The following is a 27,917-nucleotide window of genomic DNA, read 5'->3' on the forward strand; positions in this document are numbered from 1 at the left end:
TTTTATTTCTCATTGAACCTGTAGCATAACTAAAATAAAATAAAATAAAATAATAGCATAACTAAAGCATTTAATTATGCTATTATATCAGACTAATCTATACATATAAATAAAATTGGAGTGTCTGTTTGTAATATTGAAATAACCGTTTTTTACTAAATGCATATGAATATAAATACGGTACATACACCAAAATAACATTTTTTCCAATTTTTATCTGTCTGTCTGTCTGTCTGTTTGTTCCAGCCAATCTCTGACGAGACTTTTTTTGGCAGGTAGCTGATGAAATAAGGAGTAACTTAGGCTACTTTTATTTTAGAAAAATCAAGTTAAATTCCACGCGCACGAAGTCGCGAATTGAGCTAGTAAAAATAATAATACCCATGCATACAAATGTTTGTACCGTTGGAGGAATAGAACCTGCAAATATCCGAAGTAAGGCGGTATGCTAAACCACTAAACAACCAAGACCGTCGAATAAAGACAACTAAATATAAAATGTACAGTTCGCTGTATAGCTTTTATTTTAAGTAGAACCTGCGGTAAAGCATTTAATTATACAGGTGTAAGTCAGACTATAATAGAAATAGCAATTAACGTTATTACCTTTCCGACCTCGCCTCATTCCATTATTCTTATAAGCTTGCATTCTCGCGTATTTCTGTTGCACTCCACTAACGTTCTAGAATTTATCACATTGCACTGAACGCGGGTGCAGCTCCGAGCATCTTTAGTATGTATATTTATGTTTATAGTTACCCACAATTTATGTTTTACAATACCTGTAGGACTTACTATAAACTGTGTAGTTTTATTATACTTGTCCACTACAGGGTACCTACTATGTTCTCATTCTCGTGTAGTCAGGTGCAGGCTGACCAAAAATCCACCAATGAAGAGACACTTTCGCATATATAATTTTAGTACAAATATTTATATTTACCTATATATTTTCTAGGACAATTCACACAGCGCCATCTAGTCTCAAAGTAATCTAGAGCTTGTGTTATGGGTATTAGACAACTGATATAACATAGATACAATTTTTTTGTAAATACATATATATTACACTTAGAAAACAGCCACACCGATACAAACAATCATACTCATAAATACAAATGTTTGTACCGTGCAAGGAATCGAACCCGCTACCATCAAAAGTAAGGCGGTATGCTAAACCGCTAGACCACAGAGGTCGTCGAGTATACTAATATTATGTCTGTCTATCTATTTAATAACCTTACCTATATATATAACCTATTTCGGTCGAAGGTGAAGATAAATCAGTATAACGATAGGATACGAGGCATGATGTCTTAATCCACGAGAATGGCAATGCATGAGTGGTGTCACATGATCATGTGATGTCCGTTTTGCTGTTCTCGTATGTTATGTATCTCTATGTATGTATGTATATGTATCTTATGTATCTTATGTATCTTATGTATCTCGTATGTTACCACTTACCACCCGGGCCGTTAACTTGTTTACCATTCTAATTACATAACAAAATTATGTAATTATCACTTAACAATTAAATTTATTGTTCATTATTAAAATATTAACAGGTATACCTGTTATTAACATTAACTACTACCACATAAATATGTGGGTAGGCATATATATACAATGTTTATAGAAATCTATTAATTCTCTTACATAATACATACAGCATTTGCTCTTCTAAAGTAGTAACCAATGACTAGTAATCGCTGTTTTATTATTAACAGTATTTGACGGCCTCGGTGGTCTAGTGGTTTAATATACTGCCTTACTTCTGATGGTCGCGGATTCGATTCCTCGCACGCCACAAACGTTTGTATTTATGAGTATGAATCTTTGTGTCGGTCTGGGTGTTTTCTATTTATAATATGTATTTAAAAAAATCTATATATTTGTATCAGTTATCTAGTACTCATAACACAAGCTTTAGCTTGCTTAACTTGAGTCTAGATGGCGCTGTGTGAATTGTCCTGAGATTATTATTATATTATAACAGTAATATTATTATTATTAACTACTACCACAGCAATAATATAGGTAGGCATATCTACTCCATGTTTATAGAAATCTATTAATTCTCTTACATAATTGAGAGAGTATTTGCTCTTCTAAAGGAGTAACTAATGGCTAGTAACCGCTGTTTTAATATGCATCTGTGCCTCGATTTATGAAACATTTATTATGTTCAGTATATATAATCAGATATCTATCTCCATGTGCTTATGGCGCTAACTACACACAAACGGATTGTTAGTGTCGTCCTTCGTTAGATAAAGTGACAATTTTAAGTATAAAAAAGCTATGTTATTATTTTTATGTCTTAAAAATATTTGATTAAGCAGATATAGCAATATGTTATTGAATGCACTGAATACCGTTTCTCATGAATGGATAAATTATTATTATTTTATTATAAATAGGTTTCCGCTTGTTTTGCCTCATCTGGTGGAAAATGATGGCAAAACCTGGGATAAAACGCGCTTACCTAGAAGAAATGTATTGTATATCATTGAAGACAATATACAATACAACCTCGGACTTGAAGAATCTGAGGATGTATTGTATTATTTTCGTTTTTAAAGTTATACAATATTTTTGATTACATGTGTAGGTAGATTTTTTCTTAAACAGAAAAGATTAAAAATAAGTAGATCTTTTTTTTAATCTGTCAATATTTTTGTTTCTTCAAAATTAAACAACCCGACTTTACCACAAAATGACTATGAAGCTACAATAAAATCATTCTATAATTGGTGACAAAAGAATAAATGTAGTTCAATTCATAGTATCCATCTTTTGAAGTTGATTAGAAACTATATAACGTGTTAACAATAGCTAATACGATATACGAAGGCAATTTCACATGAATGAACGCAAGTAGTTGTTAATTAATTTGCATAATTAAATTACAATTTATGATGTAGTTAGATTCTTAATATCATATGCCGGTAATGACAAGGGTTGTTTACACTTTAAGGGTAATAAATAACACTTACCCTTATGATAAATAAGCCCGTATGAAGAACCAAACCGTATTTTAATTTCAATACCATGCCTTTATTTAGACCATATGTAGTATATGTTATACTCTATAAATATTTATGGCTTTAGAAGATTATATGGTTATTTCATATTTTGAACATTTTTGTACTATAAGACAATTTTTTGAAATACTGGCCACCAAAAAAAGCGCACGTTCAATTTTCTTAGTTGCCTGTAAATGTACTAACCACTGAGAATATTTTGAATTTAGAAAAAGATTTTATTTAAAATTTGTAATCTTATAAGAATGATGCACCAATCTTCAATCTTGAATCTAAATTTATTATTCGAAAGAAAATAATATAATTGTCATTAATAAAAATCTACACTGTATACTATTTGGCCATTAAAGTACATCTGGGTTTTTGAAATATGTTTACTGTTACATTGCTGCAATTTGGGGTGTTCGGAGTTCGGAAGACGTGATTTCTAGTTTCTCCAGACTAATATAAATAATCTCTCTAATATAATATCGAATATAAAACTCATAAATATAATTATTTGTATCGTGCAAGAAATCAAAATCAGCGACAATCGAAGTAAATCGCTAGATTAAGTTTAAAAGTCAAATAAAAAAATAATGTCAAATAAATTACTTAAAATTGATCTCTTCTCTTCTCGTCTTATCATTTTCAGAAAGAGTGCTTACTTTTTGACTTATCGGATTATTAAAGGACAAACAAAACAAATATATAAGTCCAAATAAAATCTGAACTGTCCAATTTCAATTGCTTTACTACTACAAAAACAGGTTGATAAAAAAGGTGAGGTTTCTTTAGGTGATATAAAACCAATGTGAAAGAAACTTTATGACATTCATATTTCTTTCTTTAAAAAAAACTGTCATTTACGAGTATCTGAAAACGGGGAGTATAAACAGCGATAATATTTTTGTGGGAATCATAAAATGTAGTGTTTTAGAATAAATTTTTAGAATCGAGGTAGATTTTGTAAGAGGGCGTCTTAATTTAGCAGCCAAGCAGTTGTTTTGAAGCTATATTTTGGTTAAAGGTCGATAGGCACGATATATAAGTTTATCGGAATGCTAGACACATGATGTACGTAGTGCTGTATATAGGCAACGGTTACCATCAGGTGGGCCGTCAGCTTGTTTGCCATTTAGAAATCAATAATCTTATATCATCATTACACTTATTGAGAACATGTTTTAACTATTAGCTATGTCATATCTCACTGACCCAAGTACCGAAAAATCCTTTGGAAAAAACAGAAAAATTCAAAAAACCATTCAAACCAATCATTTTGCGGAAGTCCATTTCATTGCTTAATGGTATTACTATGTTATAGCTGTCATGGTCAGGTTTCCGCGTCGAATGTTTGTGGTCTCTCAAATGCTAATGGTGGCGGAATTAAACAAAAGTTCAGTGTGACCAGTAGTAAAAAATATTACCAACAATTCTCAAACTTACCTAAAACATAATGTAATATGTTATGTGCTTAACACAGTCTTCTACATTTAATTCTCTATCGAAAGAGATTGACACTAAACTCTAACACTCTAGACATGAAGTGTCATGTCAAAATCTGGGCCAATATTGGAGTCACCATTACTCCAATATTGGACCAGATTTTGACATGACATATAGTTAAAATCTGTTTATATTCGGCTTAACTTAAGGTGACCTAGAAAATAATTCATCGCTCCGATTTTACTGTTTTAGACTGTTTTATATTTTTGTTAGGGTTGATGTTATTATTACTATTATTAAACTTACTAGACATGATTGTACTTATATTTATAGCTATTTTGACAAACTCCTATGTGAAGTAGGGGATACATTAAGATCGACCTCCCTTATTGAATAACGAAGTTAATGGAACGCTGTTGGATAGAATGCGAACCTTTCTTCATTACATTATCTGACGATTTCAATTAGCTTTGATATAAAATTATAGTCTTCGAGCATGTTAAGTGAATAAGTTATTAGTATCTACTGTTGGTAGAAATTGTCTATTGATTTTCTAGATAATTAGGTTACCAGCCTGACCCATAAGTAGTTGAATCTCATCCTGTTATCACAGGGACGATAACGTTGCATCTATAGCGGTTTAACCTATTTAGATGCATTTCGGAATACATTCCTCATTGTACAATATATACATACTAGCTGACTTGTAGCACCTTCGTCTGTCTCATAGATTCCCCATTATTACAACATTTTACATTGTTACTTACCTCTATTAGTTTCGTATATAAGCTTCCTCTGTGAATGGGCTATTCAGAACTAAAATAATTTTTAAAATTGATTGTGTAGAACCCCTAACACTTTATATTGTTAGTACAGATGTTTATCTGTATGTATAAAGAGGTGAGTGAATCTATTTATTTTCATTCGAATTATATAAATAGAATATAAATATGTATTGAAACATATATGTAAATTAAATTATAATTGAAATATATCGAGATTAGATTCAAGAATAAAGCTGCTGTATCAAATTAATTAGAGAAAACATTATTCTCTCAAGATTAATGAGCAAACTGTCATATGATTACTTAGCGATTTCGTTGCCCGATCTAAAATTGAGTGCGGAGTTCTGAATATGTGAGTAATTACTCACTAATACCACAGGTAAGGTAATATTCTACTACTTATTTCTACAACTAATTTACTGTAGTTACTATAAAGTATTACAAACAAACTCAATTCTGTCTACAAGCCTGTTCTCGAGATTTCGCCACTGAGGCCTACATTTATGTCTATGTCCAAACTTACTTAGTTACTAGCTGAGTCGGCGACTTTGTATATATATATATATATATAAACACCTCTTTGGGCACTTTGTTGATCACGCCACAACCTACACACTTGCTGATTCCACCTTTTGCACTGAATAACTTGACTCCTATCGCGTATATCTCAGGCGGTATGGCAACGTCGCATTCTATTTTGCGATGTGGCCATATATATTCGTCGATAGTACGATATACTCGACACATTTTTTACTAATAATTCGTGCATGACTGGCTCCGAACGGCTAAATTTTTGGTATACACAAAGACTTTTTGGCTCTGAATATATTTCAAAAATCAATTAATTATGTTGATCACTTTATATACTCGTCCTTACTGCGATACTTATTTTCATCCGAATATATGTAGATACCGTAACGGTCTATCAATTATGAATTTATTAATTTACTAATGTAGATATTTTATATTCGCAATGCTCCATACATGCAAGCTCCAGCAACGGTGGAGGCAGGGTCCCCCCTGCACCGTACACCGCACCCCGCGCACACAAACAAATTAGATATTTTTTGAATACACAAAGACTTTTTGGCTCTGTATATATATTTCAAAAATCAATTAATTGTGTTGATCACTTTATATACTGGTCCTTACTGCGATACTTATTTTAATCCGAATATATATAGATACCGTAACGGTCTATCAATTATGAATTTACTAATCTAGATATTTTATATTCGCAATGCTCCATACATGCAAGCTCCAGCAACGGTGGAGGCAGGGGGGAGGCAGGGGGGACCGTACACCGCATCCCACGCACACAAACAAATTAGAATAAATTAAATTCATAAGATTATTTATATATTTCGACTGCCTCGGTGGTCACACCGCTTTCCATCCGATGGTCGCGGGTTCGATTTCTCGCACGGTGCAAACAATTGTACTCATCGGTCATCGATTGTTTTCATCGGTCTGGGTGTTTTATATGTATATTATATATGTATTTACAAAATAAAAATATCTATTTATATCAGTTTAGTATCAGTCTGTGTTAATTGTCCAGGGCTATTTATTATATTTTTATAAACGGTTATCTTTTTCCATCGCACCGCTCACTATCGACAGTGAATTCATAGAAATGTCACTCTAAAAACAAAAATAGTTTTGTGTTTTGTATTTCAAATACTAAATGCAAAATAGGTATTTTCAAAATAAAGTACCTTTTGAATTTTTGTCCAAACCTCAGATATTTTATTTATTTTAGGTATATCAATCATTACATAGTGGTGCGGCGGTGGCTATGATCTAGCCTTCTTCGATGGACTATATTGTTGTATAGGAAACTGGCTGGTCGTATATGAATGACTTACCCTACTTCAATGTGCTTGTTCTTCAGTGGGCCCACACGGTTACGGGAATCTCAGGAATTCACTCAGGTTGATTACAACTATTAAGACATGCGTGCGATATGAGTGCGACGTGCGCGCGCGGCGAAATCTATGACATCACTGATTATTGAATTAGCCGGGAGGGGTGTCAATGCACATCAACAAACCAGGTACGCATCGCGTTTGGCGTAACCATGCCCCCCGCCTTGACATAATGTCAAAGTAAAATTAACAAAAAAAATAAAGGAACTACATAATTGAACCTTATTGCGAATGCGACAAATACAAAAAACAAGAAAGAAAAAATACAAAAAATATCAAATGCGGGATTTACTAAATAAGAAAAATGCAAAGGATTTTAACTTAACTTATTAACCTATTATAAATGCGTACTACCTATCTTATAGAATACATATTATTGCAAAGGCAATGGACATATGCGGTGCCTTAGGAGGGATAAGGGTCCATTTAATTCCATTGTTAGCTAATTCCTTATCCCAAACAGATCTACATTCTTGCGATAAAAACAAATAAAGTTCACGTAGGTAGGATCGTGCCCCTATAAAATTAGTACCATGATCCGTATACATGCATTGAATAGGACCGCGGCGAGCGAGAAAACTTTTTAACGCGGCGAGAAAACAAACTGTACTCAATTCACTTGCGAGCTCAATATGAACAGCCCGAGTGGTTAAGCACGTGAATAAGCAAACGTATGCTTTGCGAGTGGTTATACCACGACCGCGATAAGGGGTTACAAAAAACAGACCTGCGAAATCACAGCCACAATGGACAAAGGCTTTAGGAACTTCCTTCACCCTTAGTGCAGGCAGATCACCCATCGGTGGGAATGTAGGACGCGGTTTATTGCGGAAACAAATATTACAATTAGCTACGATCGTGCGAATCATACGTCGAGCTGCGAGAATCCAATATTTAGTACGTAGTATTGACATTAACAATTCTGGGCCTGTATGCAGGTTTTTACGATGAAAGTGTGTTACAATTAATTGAACTATATGATCTCTGCCCGGAAGTAATATAGGGTGTTTATAATCGAAATCTTCATCAGAATGAGTCAGACGACCACCAACTCTTAAGAGATTGTCTGATAAAAATGGATTTAATTTAATTATTGATGCGGTACAAGGTTTTTTATTATTTAACTTGCTAATATCGTTTTTAAAATGTGTGTGTGCAGCGGGCACAGCGCGAATAATTATACGTTCGGCGAAATCCAAATCGGAACTGGATATGACGCCGCGTGGAAGAATGTTAGCGAACTTATAAATATAACAAATTACACGAAGTAATTTCATCCATGACGAAAATTTGCGAGCGAGCGAATATAAATAAGGTTCCATAGAATCTTCAATGGTAACCAGTGCGATAGGGTTTTTATTTCCTTCATCGGAAGCTAACTGAGCTACAGTACGTAACGCTAAGTACGGGCTGCAACGTAAGCCAAATGCAACTTTATTAAATTCAAAGACTTGGAGCGGTTTATTAGGACTAAATCTATATACAATACGTTGAAAACAACGATCTTGCGGGCGAACTTTTATTCGTAAATACATTTGTCGCACATCAGCTGAGATGGCGACTGCGAACAATCTCATATTCAAGAGAATAATAAATAAATCCTGTTGTAAGGAAGGACCTGTATGTAGAATATCATTAAGCGAAAATCCAGTACTAGACTTCGCGCTTGCGTCTAGTACCGGCCTTATTTTCGTGGACACTTTGTCCTCACGTAAGACTGCGTGATGCGGTATAAAATAACTAGGGCTGTTATTTTCAATTACGTCTACGGGAGAAATATATTGTTTTTCTATATATTCGTGAATTACCTCATCATAAAGGTATTTCAGTTGCGGTTGCGATGCGAATTTACGTTCCAAATGATAAAATCTGCGTTTAGCGATATCGAAAGAGTTCCCTAAAGACTTAGAACTATACTTAAATGGTAAAGCGACTTCGTAGTGACCTGATTCGTTACGAGTGGTCGTTGTGGTATAAAAATCTTCACAGTATTTATCGTCTATACTTGTTATTGGTTTGCGATCTACTTCTTCAATCTCCCAAAATTTGCGAATTAATACTGAAACCTCGCACGAAGTGGTGGAACAGAACGAGAATGAAGAAGACGTAGAAGTTAAGGTGGGAGCTTCACCTAAAATAAGATAACCGAGAACAGTCTCCAACGCGTTTGGAGTACCAGGTGAATTTATAATTTTACCTCCAGACAAAAGGGTCGCGAATAGGTTGACACCAATCAAAAGGTCAATTTCTGATGGTGTTCCCCACGTATCATCTGCGAGCGGAATATTAGTTAAGTAACTGAGCGCGCCAACATCAATTTGACATGTTGGTAAGTTACCTGTTATTTTATTCAAAACTAAAGCGCGACTATTATAATATTGCTCATGATTAAATCTCGATCGGAAAGAGAGATCAACTGCACCCTTAACTGGTTCAGTGGCGCCACCTATACCCTTAACGGTGGTATGTGCGTCCGGCTGCATGGTTAAACCCAATTTTAAACAACACTTAGAAGTAATATAATGCTTTTGTGACCCGGGGTCCAATAAGCAGCGAATGACAACATCACTCCCATTACGAGCAGTAGCAAATACCTTGGCAGTAGCAAGTACTTCAGTCACATACGGCTGCTCATGAATGGACGATGAAAGCGTGCATAACGACTCCTTGTCTCCACCAGTGGTGGTTTCAATAGGAACGGGAGTTGGTTCTAATCGTGTCTGTTGTGTGGGTTGTGTGTGCGCAAGCGGAGGCAATTGCGACGAAGAAGATGGTGGTAATTGGCGACCGTGCGTATAAGATGTCTGTGCGTTTTTCGTACCCTGAGATACGTGCGTAGGTGCGGAATTATTATTTTTAAAACAAAGCAACGTATGATGTCTCGGATTGTTACAATTTCGACAGGCGGAAGTTGATTGACAACTGAAAGAGTTATGTTGACTACTTAGACATCTAGTACACATACGGTTAGTTTTAATATAATTAAATCGATCATTAATTGTGAAAGTTGAAAATTGTTTACATTTATATAATTGAGAATGTGAATCACCTTTACATAAGGAACAATAAATGCGTTGCGTAGGATTAGTACCTAAAAATGTACGTGGCGATCGAGCGATCGATCGTTGATGCGACTGTGCACGACCACTGGCGGACGCGGCGGCGGGACCGTCCAACTTGGTGGCGGCAGCGGCGCCGGCGGTGCGGTTACACGTGCGTTGTAATATTTTTACGTGTTGACGTATAAATTTTATAAAATTTTCAAACTGCGGTATGTCATCTTCTCCTCTAATTGATGACTCATACGACTGCGCGGTAGCCTGATCTAATGCCTTTAATCCCATATAAATAAATATAAAATCATCCAGCTTTTCAATTTTAAGTTGCTTTAATGCTGCGATAGTCGACGAGAAAGTATCAATAAATTTTTCTAAGTTTATTGCCGAAGGACCGTTAATTGATTTTAAAGAAAATAATTTATCTAAATATGACGTTGCAAGAGAGCGTTTATCTTGATACTTGTCGATTAAAGCTTGCCACAATATAGGATAATTTTCGGCTGCTGGTACTAAGCCAGCACACAGATTTCTAGCCTTTCCTGACAGGTGACTCATAAGATAATGAAAACGTTCTGAGTCCGAAAAGGATTCATTGTCATGAATAACCTGTTTGAATGTTTCGTAAAAGAAAGGAAATTCTAAAATATCACCTGAGAAGACTGGTAACACAATTTGGGGGATCCTTACTGATCCCTGTTTGTTGTCTGGTAAAGCAGACTGACAAGCGGGAGCTGGAGTTCGCGAAGATTGAGGTTGTAACGAGACCGCCATCATCTTTATAGAATAAAACATTTCGTCAAAAGCGGTGAGAGATTGATAATTAACTACATAATCAGGGTTTAGTTCCAAATTAAGGAGAATAATTTCATCGACAATTTTAACATACTCGGTGCGCATTTGATCGATCAGGCTAACTTTTGCAATAAAAACATTACGATGTTTCTCCATTTTAGTTTTCGAAGATAATTCATAAATAGACTGAAGTTGCGAAAAATATTGTGCACGTTTTGCTTCATACATTTTTAATTTTGCGTTTGTGTTAGCCATTATTATTATTTATATATATACTTCTTAAAAAATAACAAAGGAAAACCAATAAATGCGATATATAAAACTATGTGCGGTAATAACGTACAACTATACCTGTACTACCGTAAAAGGGCGAGCGATAAACAATAATAAAGTATAATAGGTATTTAATGTACTAAATACCTACAAGACAGACAGATGTACTTGTAGCGAAAATAAGTACACAAATGCGAGAAATGATGCGCGATATAAACTAGCATACATAAAAAATATATGCTTACTATGCTATAAAACTACTAATTAATAATGCGAAAAATAGGTACAACTATTATCTATATATACCTATATGCGAGAAAAATAAAATAATGCATAAAAGCAATATTTTAAATATGCGGTGCGAGAAGTAAATCACAATAACGTTTTAAACACTAAAGCGCGTGACAAATAAATTTATATATACCTACTCATAAGCGGTAGTATGTAGGTACATAAGTGCGACAATACGGAATGTAGGTATCGACCATACATCTACAAAAAAAATATGCGAGCGAAACATAAACTATACATAAAGCGAAATCGAAGTGAGTGATGTCATAGAAAATCAGATAATATATCTATAACTATAACTAAAAAGATATAAAATAACTATGTTCACAACTATTATTTTTACGCGGGAGTAGTCTAAAGCGTTGTTGTTAGTCACTGTGTCGATACACCACGTATAACTTAATCATAGGTACGTAGGGCACGATCTTTAACCGACATGTATTGTATAAAACAGCTATGCGAACTAAATACCCAAACAATTTACAATAACCACCGTATTATACGGCGAGTACTGCAAGGAAATAAAATATCTATTACGAACAGAAATAAAATCGCTGCTTATCAATAATTATTCAGATTAAGTAGTGTGCTTTCCCTGCTCACTTTCTTGTGTAAAGACTACGGTAACCAACACTAACAATCTTAACATTCAAACACTACAATCATCATACATAATATTCGACAGGTAATATTGTTTCGTCAAATAGTATAACGACAACTATAATATTTCTAGAAGCTTCGATCGATCGAACAATATCGATATAATGCGGGTGAATGTGAAATTAAATGAACGAAACAACGCAAACAGATATAAAGCGAAATTGAAGAATTGAGCTGCGAGTTATGAACAATTCATAAGCGACATAAATATAAACTTATTTATTAACGAAAATACCAATGTATCGTTATATTTGTGCAACCGTGGTATGCAATTTGAATAGATCCTATTACATGCGCAATAAGGTTCAATATTACATGCGAGTCATTCACTCGACTTTCACAATAGGAAAAAATTAAAACAAATTTTAAATAAATAAATTGCGATTCCTATTGTGATCCGGCGACGGAAGGCCAATAAATGGTGCGGCGGTGGCTATGATCTAGCCTTCTTCGATGGACTATATTGTTGTATAGGAAACTGGCTGGTCGTATATGAATGACTTACCCTACTTCAATGTGCTTGTTCTTCAGTGGGCCCACACGGTTACGGGAATCTCAGGAATTCACTCAGGTTGATTACAACTATTAAGACATGCGTGCGATATGAGTGCGACGTGCGCGCGCGGCGAAATCTATGACATCACTGATTATTGAATTAGCCGGGAGGGGTGTCAATGCACATCAACAAACCAGGTACGCATCGCGTTTGGCGTAACCACATAGTAATATAAAAACAAAGTCGCTGTCGCATCTAACAGTACATAAATAAAGAAAGAAGACTTTGGCTCTGATACCGTAACGGCTTATGAATTATGAATTTATTATACCTAATCTAGATATTTTATATTCGCAATGCTACGTACATTGTAATATCCGCCTCCATTCATTGTAACGGTGGAGGGACTAAATAGTTGAATAAAACTGAATAAGCAGTTGCTCCACTCTATAGGTACTGCGTCGTCGTCGTATGCTGATCATTTTTTGACTCGTTTTGGCGCCAAGAGAGGGTCACATAGTCGTGGTCAAGTTAAGAACTTATAATTTAATTTTGATAACAATAGATACAAGTAAAAAGTAGGTATTATATTAATGTACGTAAATACTGTACTTAAAAATATTTATTCTTTATTGTACATACACCAAAATAACATATTTTACAAGTTTTGTCTGTCTGTCTGTTTGTTCCGGCTAATCTCTGAAATAGCTGGACCGATTTTGACGGGACTTTTTTTGGCAAGTAGCTGATGTAATAAGGAGTAACTTACGCTACTGTTATTTTAGAAAAATAAAATAAAATTTCACGCGGACGAAGTTGCTGGGGCCAGCTAGTCTATAGATATACCGAGATTTAATATTTAAGTTGCTATTATGTTGTTGACAAAATTTTACTGTAATGTTACTATTACGTTATCCTACACAATTTGTATTATTTTGGATGAATAAATAAATAAATAAATAATAATCTATACATCTATACATATAAATAAAATTGGAGTGTCTGTTTGTAATATTGAAATAACCGTTTTTTACTACATGCATATGAATATATATAAGGTACATATACCAAAATAACAATTTTTATAATTTTTGTCTGTCTGTCTGTCGGTCTGTTTGTTCCGGCTAATCTCTGAAATGGCTGGACCGATTTTGACGGTACTTTTTTTGGCAGGTAGCTGATTTATAAGGAGTAACTTAGGCTACTTTTATTTTAGAAAAAGAAAGTTAAATTCCACGCGGACGAAATCGCGGGAACAGCTTGTTTTTAATAAAAACGCTTTATTTGATAGAAAAAACATCTTTTTTGTGGTACTTGAGAATGTTGAAGCCTGTTGTTTGTAATATTGAAATAACCGTTTTTTACTACATGCATATGAATATAAATACGGTACATACACCAAAATAAAATTTTTTACAATTGTCTCTGTCTGTCGGTTTGTTCCGGCTAATCTCTGAAATGGCTGGACCGATTTTGACGGGACTTTTTTTGGCAGGTAGCTGATGTAATAAGGAGTAACTTAGGCTACTTTTATTTTAGAAAAATAAAGTTAAAAACCACGTGGACGAAGTCGCGGGAACAGCTACTGTATAATATATTAGAGATACCTACGTGTTTTTTTATTGATGACTAGCTGTACACGGGATTTCGTCCGTGTTGAATTTAACTTTATTTTTCTAAAATATAAGAAGTTAAATTCCACGCGGACGAAGTCGCGTGTACAGCTAGTTGTCGGTAGTCTAGCGATTTAGCTAGCACACTGCTTTGATTCCTGCTTGGTGGTCGAGGGTTCGATTCCTCGCACGCTGCAAACATTTGTATTCATGAGTATGATTGTTTGTAACGGTCTGGATGTTTTCTATGTATAGATAATATATATGTATTTACGAAAAAAAATCTTTGTATTTATATCAGTACCCATAACATAATCTTCAGCTAGCTTAACTTGGGTCTAGATGAAGCTGTGTGAATTGTCCTGAGATTACTATTATTATTAATTGGTACACAGGTAAACTACTAACTAGGCCATATTGGTGTTGTTTGTTATGGTGAAAAAACTAGTATATACATATATAAGTTACACGTACAATTTCAAAGACTTATTTCTTGAAAACTACTGGCTATTCTGAAATAAAACTTTAGGGTTTGTATATGTAATGTTTGCATATAAAATATGATTAAAGGTTACCAGTGTATTTACACTTTTACTGAACAAACAGAGTTGTTTAATACTGAAAATATTGTGTGGAAGGCATCAATTACTTTCAGTGCATGTATAGCTTTTCTCTTTTCTTAATTATTATTATTATTAAGTTTAAAGTGGTTGAATTTTACGTAAGGGGTATTTATACATTATTTCTAATTTACCATTTATTTTAAGTTTTTTAAACTCTATTCATCGAGACCTATCTAATGAGTCCAAACACGATATTTCTGCTGTATGTAAGTTTTCGAAGAGTATGTTCATCATCTGATAATACTGGTGCCAGCATGAAGTCAAGGTTAACAGATAACTAATTACTTTTATTTCGTCAAAATCTTTAGATTACGTATAATAAATTCATAATATCGCTACCTATTTAAATCAAAACAAGTATTAGGTACTTCATGTACTAGTATATAAATTCATCAACACACAAGTAAATGATTTTTAAATATATTCAGAGCCAAAAAATCTTTGTGCATTTAAAAAAAATGCCGTTACGGATTCACTATTGCAGGAAATTGTTGAAAAAATATATATCGAGTATAGGTATCTACTACTATCGACGAATACATTTGGCAACAACGCATGGTCTCGGCCGGAACGGCAACATCGCATATTAGAATACAAAGATAGTGATAGAAAGAGAGAGACAGTGGAATCAGCAATATCTACGGATCGTGGCTGGATCAACTAAGTGTGCAAGTGTATATAAATATATATATATATATATATATACATTTGTCTTTAATTCAAAGGAAATATAAATAATGAACGCATCACATTTAAAACAGTATAAATAGTTAATAATTTAATAATAAGTTAATAGTTTAATAAGTACGTACGTAATATTATCACATGGTAACAGCACGTATTATGGCAAAAATAAACATCGGCTGATTTGAAAAGATTTATTATAGTAATAATAGTAATCTCAGGACAATTCACACAGCTTCATCTAGACCCAAGTTAAGCTAGCTGAAGATTATGTTATGGGTACTAGACAACTGATATAAATACAAAGATTTTTTTTCGTAAATACATATATATTATCTATACATAGAAAACACCCAGACCGTTACAAACAATCATACTCATGAATACAAATGTTTGCAGCGTGCGAGGAATCGAACCCTCGACCACCAAGCAGGAATCAAAGCAGTGTGCTAGCTAAATCGCTAGACTACCGACAACTAGCTGTACACGCGACTTCGTCCGCGTGGAATTTAACTTCTTATATTTTAGAAAAATAAAGTTAAATTCCACACGGACGAAATCCCGTGTACAGCTAGTCATCAATAAAAAAACACGTAGGTATCTCTAATATACTATACACTAGCTGTTCCCGCGACTTCGTCCACGTGGTTTTTAACTTTATTTTTCTAAAATAAAAGTAGCCTAAGTTACTCCTTATTACATCAGCTACTGGCAATAAAAGTTACGTCAAAATCATACCAGCCATTTCATAGATTAGCCGGAACAAACAGACAGACAGACAAAAATTGTAAAATATGTTATTTTGGTGTATGTACCGTATTTATATTCATATGCAAGTAGTAAAAAACGGTTATTTCAATATTACAAACAACAGGCTTCAACATTCTCAAGTACCACAAAAAAGATGTTTTTATTAAAAACAAGCTGTTCCCGCGACTTCGTCCGCGTGGAATTTAACTTTATTTTTCTAAAATAAAAGTAACCTAAGTTACTCCTTATAAATCAGCTACCTGCCAAAAAAAAGTACCGTCAAAATCGGTCCAGCCATTTCAGAGATTAGCCGGAACAAACAGACAGACAGACAGACAGACAGACTAAAATTATAAAAATAGTTATTTTGGTATATGTACCTTATATATATTCATATGCATGTAGTAAAAAACGGTTATTTCAATATTACAAACAGACACTCCAATTTTATTTATATGTATAGATGTATAGATTATTATTTATTTATTTATTTATTCATCCAAAATAATACAAATTGTGTAGGATAACGTAATAGTAACATTACAGTAAAATTTTGTCAACAACATAATAGCAACTTAAATATTAAATCTCGGTATATCTATAGACTAGCTGGCCACAGCGACTTCGTCCGCGTGAAATTTTATTTTATTTTTCTAAAATAACAGTAGCGTAAGTTACTCTTTATTACATCAGCTACTTGCCAAAAAAAGTCCCGTCAAAATCGGTCCAGCTATTTCAGAGATTAGCCGGAACAAACAGACAGACAGACAGACAAAACTTGTAAAATATGTTATTTTGGTGTATACCGTATTTATATTCATATGCAAGTAGTAAAAACGGTTATTTCAATATTGCAAACAGACACTCCAATTTTATTTACATGTATAGATGTATAGATTAAAAAAAAGTAACAGTCATAAGGCTAGTCGTATGCCTAATATATATAATAATGTAATAAATTCATTTAAACAGAAATTGCGGCAACATTATTTAAATTTGTAACTTTTTTACTGTCCTTCTCCAATTTTCACATCTTTCTGTTATATCCCTATAGTTCTCTCTATATTTTCTGTTTTTCTTACTTTCAATTTGAGACTGTACTTATAATTTGATTATCAGATCATTATGTATTTATTTATATATAATATTTATACATTTATGGGTTATATTTAAATGAATTTAATCGATAAAATCGTTGTTAAGTATTAAATTAATTTTAAGTGATATTAACTATTATATTATGCATAAAAAATATTTGTAATAATAAAGAAAATACATTTAAAATGTTTTACTTGTTGTGTTAGTTATTTATAAGATCTTACTATAATTGTTAGCTGCTTTACAATTTAGAAAGTACAATAGGTAATGTAAATTAAAATTAATTGAATACTTAACAACGTTTTGTTTGATTAAATTCATTTAATTATTAAAATAGTTAATTTAAAATTAGAATAAAGACAAAAAAAAAATACCAAAAAAAAAATAGGTGGCGGGAATCGAACCTTGAGCGTCCGTTTGGTAAATTGATTCAAAGGCTTATTAAAATCAAAATTCAAAATTCAATGGCTTATTTCTTCGAAATTACTGGTCATTTTGAAATAATACTTAGGGTTCGCATACCCTTATCGGATACTACTACTACACGGAGTTTCGTCAAAATAAAATATCTAGGTTAGGTATAATAAATTCATAATTAATAGACCGTTACGGTATCTGTATATATTCGGATCAAAACAAGTACTATGAAATAAGAACGAGTATGTAAATTGATTAACACAAGTAATTGATTTTTGAAATATATTCAGAGCCAAAAAGTCTTCTTTCTTTATTTATGTACTTGTTAGATGCGACAGCGACTTTGTTTTATACTATACTATACTATACTATGTAATGATTGATATACCTAAAATAAATAAAATATCTGAGGTTTGGACAAAAACTCAAAGGGTAATTTATTTTGAAAAAGTATTTTGAAAATACCTATTTTGCTTTTAGTGTTATAGTACTTTAACTGTTATGTTTTAAGTAACAATGTTTAATTATAATTAATACTACTGCACCAACACTCCGATCGTGCAAAAAAATTTGCTGTTTCATTATTTTTTAGTTCAATTAGTGATCTACCTAAGTCCTGGGCTAAGGGGGGGAGAGTCATGACGCCCCCATGACTCCCATGACCTCCATGACGCTCCCCCCTGGATCCGCCGTTGCGTCTTCTCTTTATTCGCTCAGTAACGTTGTTACAAAAGAAAAGATTCCCGTCCAAAAAATAACAAGTATTGAGGTTTGATCTGGAGTCACGTTACTCCAGACTGATTTCTATAAATATTTAGATTAGATAGACTATTATTCTTGAAATACTAGCTAGACATTATTAAGTTACTGTAGCCATAATGTAGTAGCCCAAACGTGCCAATGAGGAAGCTCTTGGCAAATGCTGCACCCTGATTGGCCCGTTTGAATTGGATCAAGAACTGCTCGTATGCCAAAAAGGTGGATTTGTATAAAATCGTGTATAAATCGCTTAATTATTATTATTACTCGTCGTGACAGTTGTGGCTCAAAACGGATCAACATTTATATATGGTCAGCTGGCATTAGATCAACAAAAGGCCTCCGGATCAACAAGTGAAAATGGATCAACAAAAAACTACCTATACGGCACGTCTGAGCCACAAAGTGCCCAAGGGGATATTTATATATATAACTTGTTTGCCTGTAAACCGATTGGAATAAAATATGCAATAAATTTGAAGTGGAGCTTAACTTCATTATAATATTTTAGTTCGCTAACTTTTCAAGGCATCTAAATTTGTTACGCCATTTGCTAAGGAGCCAGTCACAGGGCGCTGTCAGTTGCGTACTAACGCTACAAAATTAAACATTATAGAATATTTTTTTATATAAAATCACAGTATACCGTACACTCACGATAGTCGTGTCATACAATTTTGTTTCCATAGATACAGACGTATCATAAACCATTTCAGATAATGTCAGATAAAGGGATATTGAAATGTGCTGCCTCTATGTCATGTACCTACTATTCACTAATTAGGTACCTGTGGGGGAGGGGATTGTTAATAACAGGGATTAATGACACATTGTTAGCAATTAACAATGTTAGCATGACTTCCACGCAGTCCCCTCTGAAAACCATATGGTAGCTGCCTGGCCATAGCTAAATCCTAGAGAATTCGCCATGATGAGCTAACACTGAATTGACCTCATGCTCATCTTGCCATCCTTCGTAGGTGTCTCGCCAGTACACCTCGTAAACCCTTTAGCTTAAGTAGGTGCACCATTCCAATATCATCAATAAAAAAAATATATAGGTACCTACTGAGGCAGGTAATTGTTAGTAATCTAAAACCCTATTGCCAATAATTTAACATGTCATATTGAACCTCCACATGATCCTTTTGGAAACTGTCCTGATTAATTCCTCTAAAATTGACTCGAGGGACTTATTAAACTTTCATACTCATCCTGTCTTCCTTCACTGGTATTCAGCCAGTATATAGTAAGTTTTTGAAGTCCAATGTTTAAATTAGAATCAAGAGCAAACCTGCTGATCAAATTGATTAAAGAAAACATTACGCTTCTTTCAAGCATTAACATGAGCAAGTACAAATATTTGTTTATTCACTAGCTCACATATCAGATAAAGATAAAATCACAATCAGTATAAGCAGCACTATAAATATGCCCCGAAAACTAAATTATATATATTTGTAACACAATATTCGGCTCAATAATAAAAAATATAGTAAATAGAACTACAACTAAAATCTAGTCAAAAATACTATGAGTACTATTGACTAGGTTTTGTATACTAAGTAACTGTGTATTTTTTGTTAAATAAGATAAAATCACAATCGGTAGAAGTATTATTCAAGAACTGTACTATTTAATACTATGCCTAAGTTATATGCAAAATACGCTTGACAAAGCTAAATAATAAATAGTATCTATATTAAGTAGAACTAAATAACACTATGGTAATTTTGTTAACAGATAGATATAGACTTATTCAAAAATATATAGCAACAATATAAAAAAACAAATCATAAATAATTTATTCATGTAGGACCTTTTTGTCGCTTATGAACGTCAAGTTTTTTACTGTAATATTTTTCCCTTACCGTACAGATCAGTATATAAATTCAATTGAGAAGAACTGGCAAGAAACTCAAATGAATTTCTTTTTTTTACTCAGTTAATTTACATTGTATATTTATATATAACATTGTATTTCTATGTTTAACATTAAATGAAAATACCGCAAATGAACAACTATTGCCATACACGTATTTCTTTAATAAGTTTAGGCAGTAATATATCATATGGGTACTTAGCAATCCTAAATAAGTTAGCTATTCTAAAAATTTTTAGTGTGTGTGTGTGTGAACGCTCTAAATCTGTTAGGTAACCCTAATGATATGGATGGATGCCAAATTAGTGTGTTATCTCCACTCGATACTATGCTCTGATAAATGTTTGCAGTGCTCCACGCGAAGTCTGCGATGTGGTCGCGAAAGCACTCCGTCTGCAGCGCTGTAAGTGGCGCCTCCAAGTGCGAAGATGGTGACGGTCAACTCACCAGCGGTATTCAGCTTTATCCATTCGCTATAGCGTTACGAGTTCGTGTACTACAGGTAAACATACACATAATATATGTATATATAATATTATATTGCCGACCTCGGTGGTCTAGCGGTTTAGCACAACGCTTTACGTCTGATGGTTGCGGGTTCGATTCCTCGCACAGTACAAACATTTATATTCATGAGTATATGACTGTTTGTATTGGTTTGGATGTTTTCTATATATATTAGATATGTATTTCCAAAAAAAGTAGATATATATGCATTTGTGTCAGTTGTCTAGAATTATAACACAAACACTGATTAGCTTAGAACTAGATGGTTCTGTGCGAATTCTCGTGATATACTATATATATTTTTTTATGTATATAATATTTCAGTATATATAATATATCTTCACATTTGTCATCTCAAATGGATAGAAAAAGCTATTGTCAACTGTCGACATTGTGGTGAATACTTAATATTGACATATATTCAACGTGCCAATAATCTATCTCTTCCTATTAGTATAGTTAATAATGTACCACGTCAGGTACCAGGTAGGTAAAAAACATCGTGGTTTCATCTTAGTAAATTCGCCACAATGGACTAATTGATCTGACATCATCCTCATCTAATCATGCTCCAATAATATGTACACCAGTCCGTAATTATCCAATACGCATAATTACTATTTTCATAGTATTTCTAAGTGAGAATATTTCTATAAATACCTATATTAAATGTGCATAATCCAATACTCTATAACAATTTAAACAAACATAACTGAGCAAAAGAATTTGTTTATTTGAACGCTCTAAGCTCTAGAACTATGATACTTATAGAAAATTCTTTTCGCAATTTATTGCACTGTTTGTTGAGGAAGATTTGGTAACTGTTAAACATCACGCTATAACGCATAGAAGCCGAGCCAAAAATTAAAAGAGACGTTAAACAAAAACGAAGTCGAGCAATAGAAAATTTACTTTCTAGCGCTGTACACGCGCCTCTGTATGGTATTTAACTTTTTTTTATTAAATTACTAAAATATAAGTTGTCCCTGAAATTCACGTCAAAAGGACCTAGAACAAATTTTATAAGTAGACCTAGAAGAAATAAATACCTAGTATGAATAGACATACAGTATATTTGTTAAATTAACTCTTTGATCTAAGTACTGTATGTACTTTCATATGCATTTAGTGAAAAACAGACATAACAATTTTATTTATATACTAGCTGTCCCGGCAAACGTTGTTTTGCCTTAAAATAAAAAAAATTAGGGCTGGACTACCCCTAACATTTAGGGGGATGAAAAATAGATGTTGGCCGATTCTCAGACCTACTCAATACGCTCACAAAATTTCATGAGAATCGGTCAAGCCGTTTCGGAGGAGTATGGGAACGAAAACTGTGACACGAGAATTTTATATATAAGATATAGATTAAATTAAGATTAATACGCGGTGATTAAGTTTCATTTATACTTAGATTCATCTTTTCATAAGCATAACAGTTACTGAAATAATCGCGACAAATAAAATAGGCCACCTGCAAAATTTTCTGGATTTACAGTTAATGCCAGCCATATTTATTTTACAGTATCGTCATGCAGCTTATTTATAGCACTCTGACAATCAAAAGGAATATAATTACTCTTCGTTCATTAAATGATTCTGTTTACGATACACTTAAGGAACACATATTCTCTGTTTAATTTAAGCTTTTCGTATAAAGAAAATGCTTCATTTAATTTAATTTATACGCGTCAACACTCTTTAGTTATACGTTCCAAGTCAACTTTGACCTTTTATATATATTATATTACCTATTATATAAAACAAACTGACGATAATGGGAACTGTTAGCTGTTAACATAAACTTATTTGACAGCTCTACAGACATTTTGACGTTCGTGGTTTAATCAGTCTTGTTGCAAACTCTTTGCACTAATTTAGATGTATTTTCTTTCGTTTATAGAATTGTCATATTTCATATTGTCACTTTTTCCTTGCTACTGTTTGTACCTTCATTATAAATATTTACCAATTCCTATCTATCGTTTGATTTATATCACGCATACAGTCCATACATACTATCGCCTATAGTACGTACTTGTCTTATATTCCTAAGGACTAAGGTATAACAGTGTTGAGATATTAACGGCCTCGGTGATCTAGTGGTTTATCACACCGCTTGTTGGTCGCGGGTTTTATTCCTTGCATGGTAGAAATATTAATATTCATGAGTATGATTGTATCTGTCTGGATGTTTTCTATGTATATTATGTATGTAGTATTAAGTATATCAGTCATCTAGTATCCATAACACAAGCTTTGCTTAGCTTGGGACTAGATGACGTTGGGTTAGTCGTTTATGAATATTATATAATTACACAACAAAAAGAGAAAATGCAAAGTTAGCTTATAAATAAGTAAGTTAAAACAATAAGCTGCAAAAGTAGAAATAAGTCAAATAATAGCAGCAATAATTGATTGAAGACGCGGCTGTTGGGTTTTTATTTCTATTATTTTTTATTGTAAAATTTCAGATAACTTCATATTATTTATGTACCTAACAATATTGGTCTATATTATATGTTATACCTTATATATAACAAACTACAATACAATATGAAGTAATAACATATAATAAATATTGTCTTTGTGGATACACCACCTTAGGACAGTAATCTTCGCGAAGGACATTTTTTGAAATAGGGTAAAGAATTATATAACAAAAATCATATATTATGTATATTGTGTCTTAGCCAGAGTCCATGTCTAATGTAATCTTTCGAGTGCTCGGAATATGGCATATCCTAAAACATCCATAGTAAGGCATAGATTTCTATACGCATTATCTCTTTGGCCATAACAAATTTCCATAATATAATTTAGGCATCTTTATACGGATTCCAGTTACTTAGATTTTTACATAGATATTCTTACTTACTTAGACATTTACATAGATATTATATTAACTTTGTCTATAAATCACATGTTATTAAGAAATCTATTTTTTATATAAGTCTATTTGACGAAAATAGATGCGTCTTTTTACTCTTTATTTAAGATTAAGTACACAATAATTTTTTATAAGTTAAAATATTCGATGCCACGCTTCACTGAACAATCTGTTTGTAACTTTTATTGTTCATCAAAAGTTGGGAGAATTTCTATCAGCTCGGAACAAGGAACCCGATGTCAGCAGTATTATTTAACGAGATCTAAGTGACACCTCCCTGATAAAAAAAGCTAGCTGGCAAATTAGTTGGTAAACTTTGACGGGCAGGTTAAGACACCCCACTGCTTTAATCTTAAAAAACGTTTGTTGACATTTTTTCTTTATTCTAGCCCGTATTATGTATGTATAATAATCAAAAACATATAATGATAAATTTTTATTCCAACTGTTTTTATGTTTTAATGGCAAAATTACAACGCTTTTACTTTCATGATAGGGTAAAACTAACTAACACTCATTTTCTCCGCACGGATGTCTAGTAAGAGGCATTTAACGAAACAAAGCACGAATATATTGTCCAAGTGTAGGAAGTCTCAATAGAAACATGTACCAAACCGCCGGACCACCATGATAATAATATAATATCTCAGGACAATTTTGTAATATCTCAGAACAATTCACACAGCGCCATCTAGTCCCAAGCTAAGCAGAGTTTGTGTTATGGGTACTAGACAACTAATATAAATATATGGATACATTTTTTTTGTAAATAAATACATATACATATTATACATAGAAAACACCCAGACTGCTGCAAACAATCAAACTCATGAATACAAATGTTTGTACCGTGCAAGGAATCGAACCCACGACCATCGGATAGCAAAGCGGTGTGCTAAACCACTAGACTACCGAGGCTACATTCTAACAAAGAGAATCTACTGCTAAGTAGTAGGTTAATAATTCGTGAACTAGACTGACAGGAAGTGATTGAGAGTTTCTTGTTATCATATTTTCCTCATACCATGTGTGTATGATAATGTTAATCCTTTTTTATACTTTGACTAAACCGCTAGTCCTTTACTATTCCTATATTTTTACTCAACAAAAACTCATAGTAAATATCATAGTATATCTACGAATTTTGTTAGACCCACGGAAACACGTTAGCATTCGGCTGCGAGAAATAAAATGTATTTTAATTACGAGATTGCAAACAGACATCTGTTTATTCTTTATATGTACAGACATATAAGTGGTGGCGATATGAATAGCTCAACATATTACTGTAAAGACGTAGTGATTACTTACTCATTGATTTATTGATTACATTATTTTTAGTTACACTGTTCAACATCATTCAACAAATACTCAGAATAGGTATTTGTTGATCGATGAAAAACAAGTTTTTTTTTATGATAACTATAAATTATATATATTTTTATTAATAAGTGCAGAAGGGTGCACCTATCTGAGTTAATTATATACGATATGCCCTCACATGCCACTTGTGGAGGATGATTATGATGACGATGACGGTCAGGTCTCATCAGTTAGCTCATTGTGAATCTGATTTCTAGTAGGTAATGGAGTCTCAAGTGCATTATTAAAAATAGAAACACTCATCTTCCGTAACTCATATATTTTGGCGCAACAATATTCGTCTGTTTACATGATAAATTGAAAAACAACAGTAATATCATCACTGGAATTGTATATATATATTATATTATAAATATTTGTATTGATTCCACCTGATTATGAATAGTTTTATGTATAAATATAAAATAAAATCTATTATTTCATTCGGTACATCTTGATATCATAAATTGGTAAATCTGAACAATCCTATAAATGATAATTTTAATAAACTGTCTTGCTCTCTATTGAATTAATATTGTCTGTTGAAACAATAATTTACCTAACGAGGAATAGTGCATTATTACAACCAATTTGTTATTTATCTTTACAATCTTGCGGGAAAAAAACAAATGTGGAAATCCAAGATTACATTCTCAATAATGATTTACTCCTAAGTCCTTAAGCCGTAATTTCGGTGAGGATTTATCACAACTACATACTACTATATTCTTGTTTCCCTCCGAAATAGTTCGGTTTAGATTTATTTGTACAAGTCTTATACGAGTATTATAACATTTTTTTACAAGATTTGTAAAATCACAAGGTAAAACCTGTTTGTGTGGTAAGGTGTTATGCAAGAGCAGCTGGAGGAATTGACAATTGTGAAACAATTTGATGTTGAATATGAATCAAAATTAGGGTAAAGAAAATAAATTATCCCCCAAAAATATAGAAACATGTATTTTGATTCTTTTAAATTCAGGAATAAATTAACAAATGGCGTCTTATACTGATATTTTATTTATTGTGATTGTTTGATTAATGTCTATAGTTGAATCTACTAAATGTACACGCACACTAAGGCGCGGGTATATCGACTTCTGCAAGTATCGACTTTGTTAAATACAACAAATACTTATCTATAATTTGCTTCCTTCTAATTACAACAAGAAATTAGCAAAAACAGAATAATTTACACCTTTTTGCAATTTAACTAGTTTGTCCAATTCGTATTAGCAAATTATTTGATTTGACAAAAAGAAAATATAATATAAAACGATTGTGAGTACAGCACAACGATTTTTTTGGCATAGAGACTGTTATCACAAATTAAGTTCGTGTTTAAGCGATTATCTTTATTTCAAACTAGCTTACTCATGCCTACTACAACTGCCACAAAAATACCTTTTAATATTTATATTAAAATATAAACATAAAATATGACACTCACAAGTAACGTTCTATTTGTAAAACCAATTTACAAAATCGTATCAGTACATCCAGAAATTACCCCTATAACCTCTCAAAATTGACTCTTTATACTTAATATTAGTATAGATAAATTTAATTCTTGTTAATATTCATATAATTAACAATGTGAAAGGGATAATGTTTAAATTTAGGATAACAAAGTTTCATGGAATTTGCAATTACACTATGTAAACAAGGATAGGCGACTGCCTAACATTGTTTGCATACCAATAATGTATATTCTCATTTCGTTACCTGTAGCAACTGAATTATTATAGTCTATACAACATGAAATATCTTCAGTTACAAAAATTAATACATTCACAACTATTATGCTAAGTCAAAGACTATGAATATCGTGTCGTACACAACATTTGACACAACGAAATTTCGCTGGGATAGCTATACTATAATGAAAAATATTTGTCTTAAATCAGCCTACTTCCTTATAATACAACCTCACAAACTTTACATTCTTATAATATTAGTATAAACTAATTTATCTCTTCTATTTATCATGTAATTAACAACAAAAAAGGGCTAATGTTTAAAAAGAGGATAAAGTTTAATGGAAGTTGCAATTACAATATGTAAACAAGGACAGACGACTGGCCGACGTCGTTCGCATACCAATAATGTATATTCTCATTTAGTTACATGTAGCAACTAAATTACTACATTTTACACAGCCTTAATTAAAAAAAATAATACATTCACAACTGTTATGCTATATGGGGTAGTCAGAGGTGAATATCGTGACGTACATAACACACGAAGTATCAGTAATATTGATGACACGCAATAACATGTTTAGTGCAAGACTATTGAATCGAATTATTAAACTAAGCGACACTCCAATAGTGATTTTAGGACTCATATAAAAACTATTTTGTGTATCAGTTTACATGTTAAAAGATAGCACTAATAACAAAACAAAATTATTTATTTATTAACGGTACAATATTTATATATATACATCATGTAGTATATATACTATATATGTTTTAATATGTAAGTTTATTTATTTGTGTTTATAAAATGTATATAAGTTTAGTAGTATATAAGTAAGTGTATAATAAAAATAGTGTCGAGACTAAATT

General features: G+C 32.7%; 1 protein-coding gene across 1 annotated transcript in view; it reads left to right on the forward strand.

The window, feature by feature from the left end:
- LOC131851996 (uncharacterized) overlaps window positions 1–27,917 on the forward strand; it is a 46,748-nt gene that overhangs the window by 4,156 nt on the left and 14,675 nt on the right. Inside the window, exon 2 of the mRNA XM_059202559.1 lies at window positions 20,936–21,087. Within this exon, the coding sequence (XP_059058542.1) occupies window positions 20,936–21,087 (152 nt within the window). The remainder of the gene's footprint in view (window positions 1–20,935; window positions 21,088–27,917) is intronic.

The sequence above is a fragment of the Achroia grisella genome, unplaced genomic scaffold (genome assembly GCF_030625045.1).
Source record: "Achroia grisella isolate CSIRO2021 unplaced genomic scaffold, CSIRO_AGI_Agris_v1 utg821, whole genome shotgun sequence".
NCBI lineage: Eukaryota > Metazoa > Arthropoda > Insecta > Lepidoptera > Pyralidae > Achroia > Achroia grisella.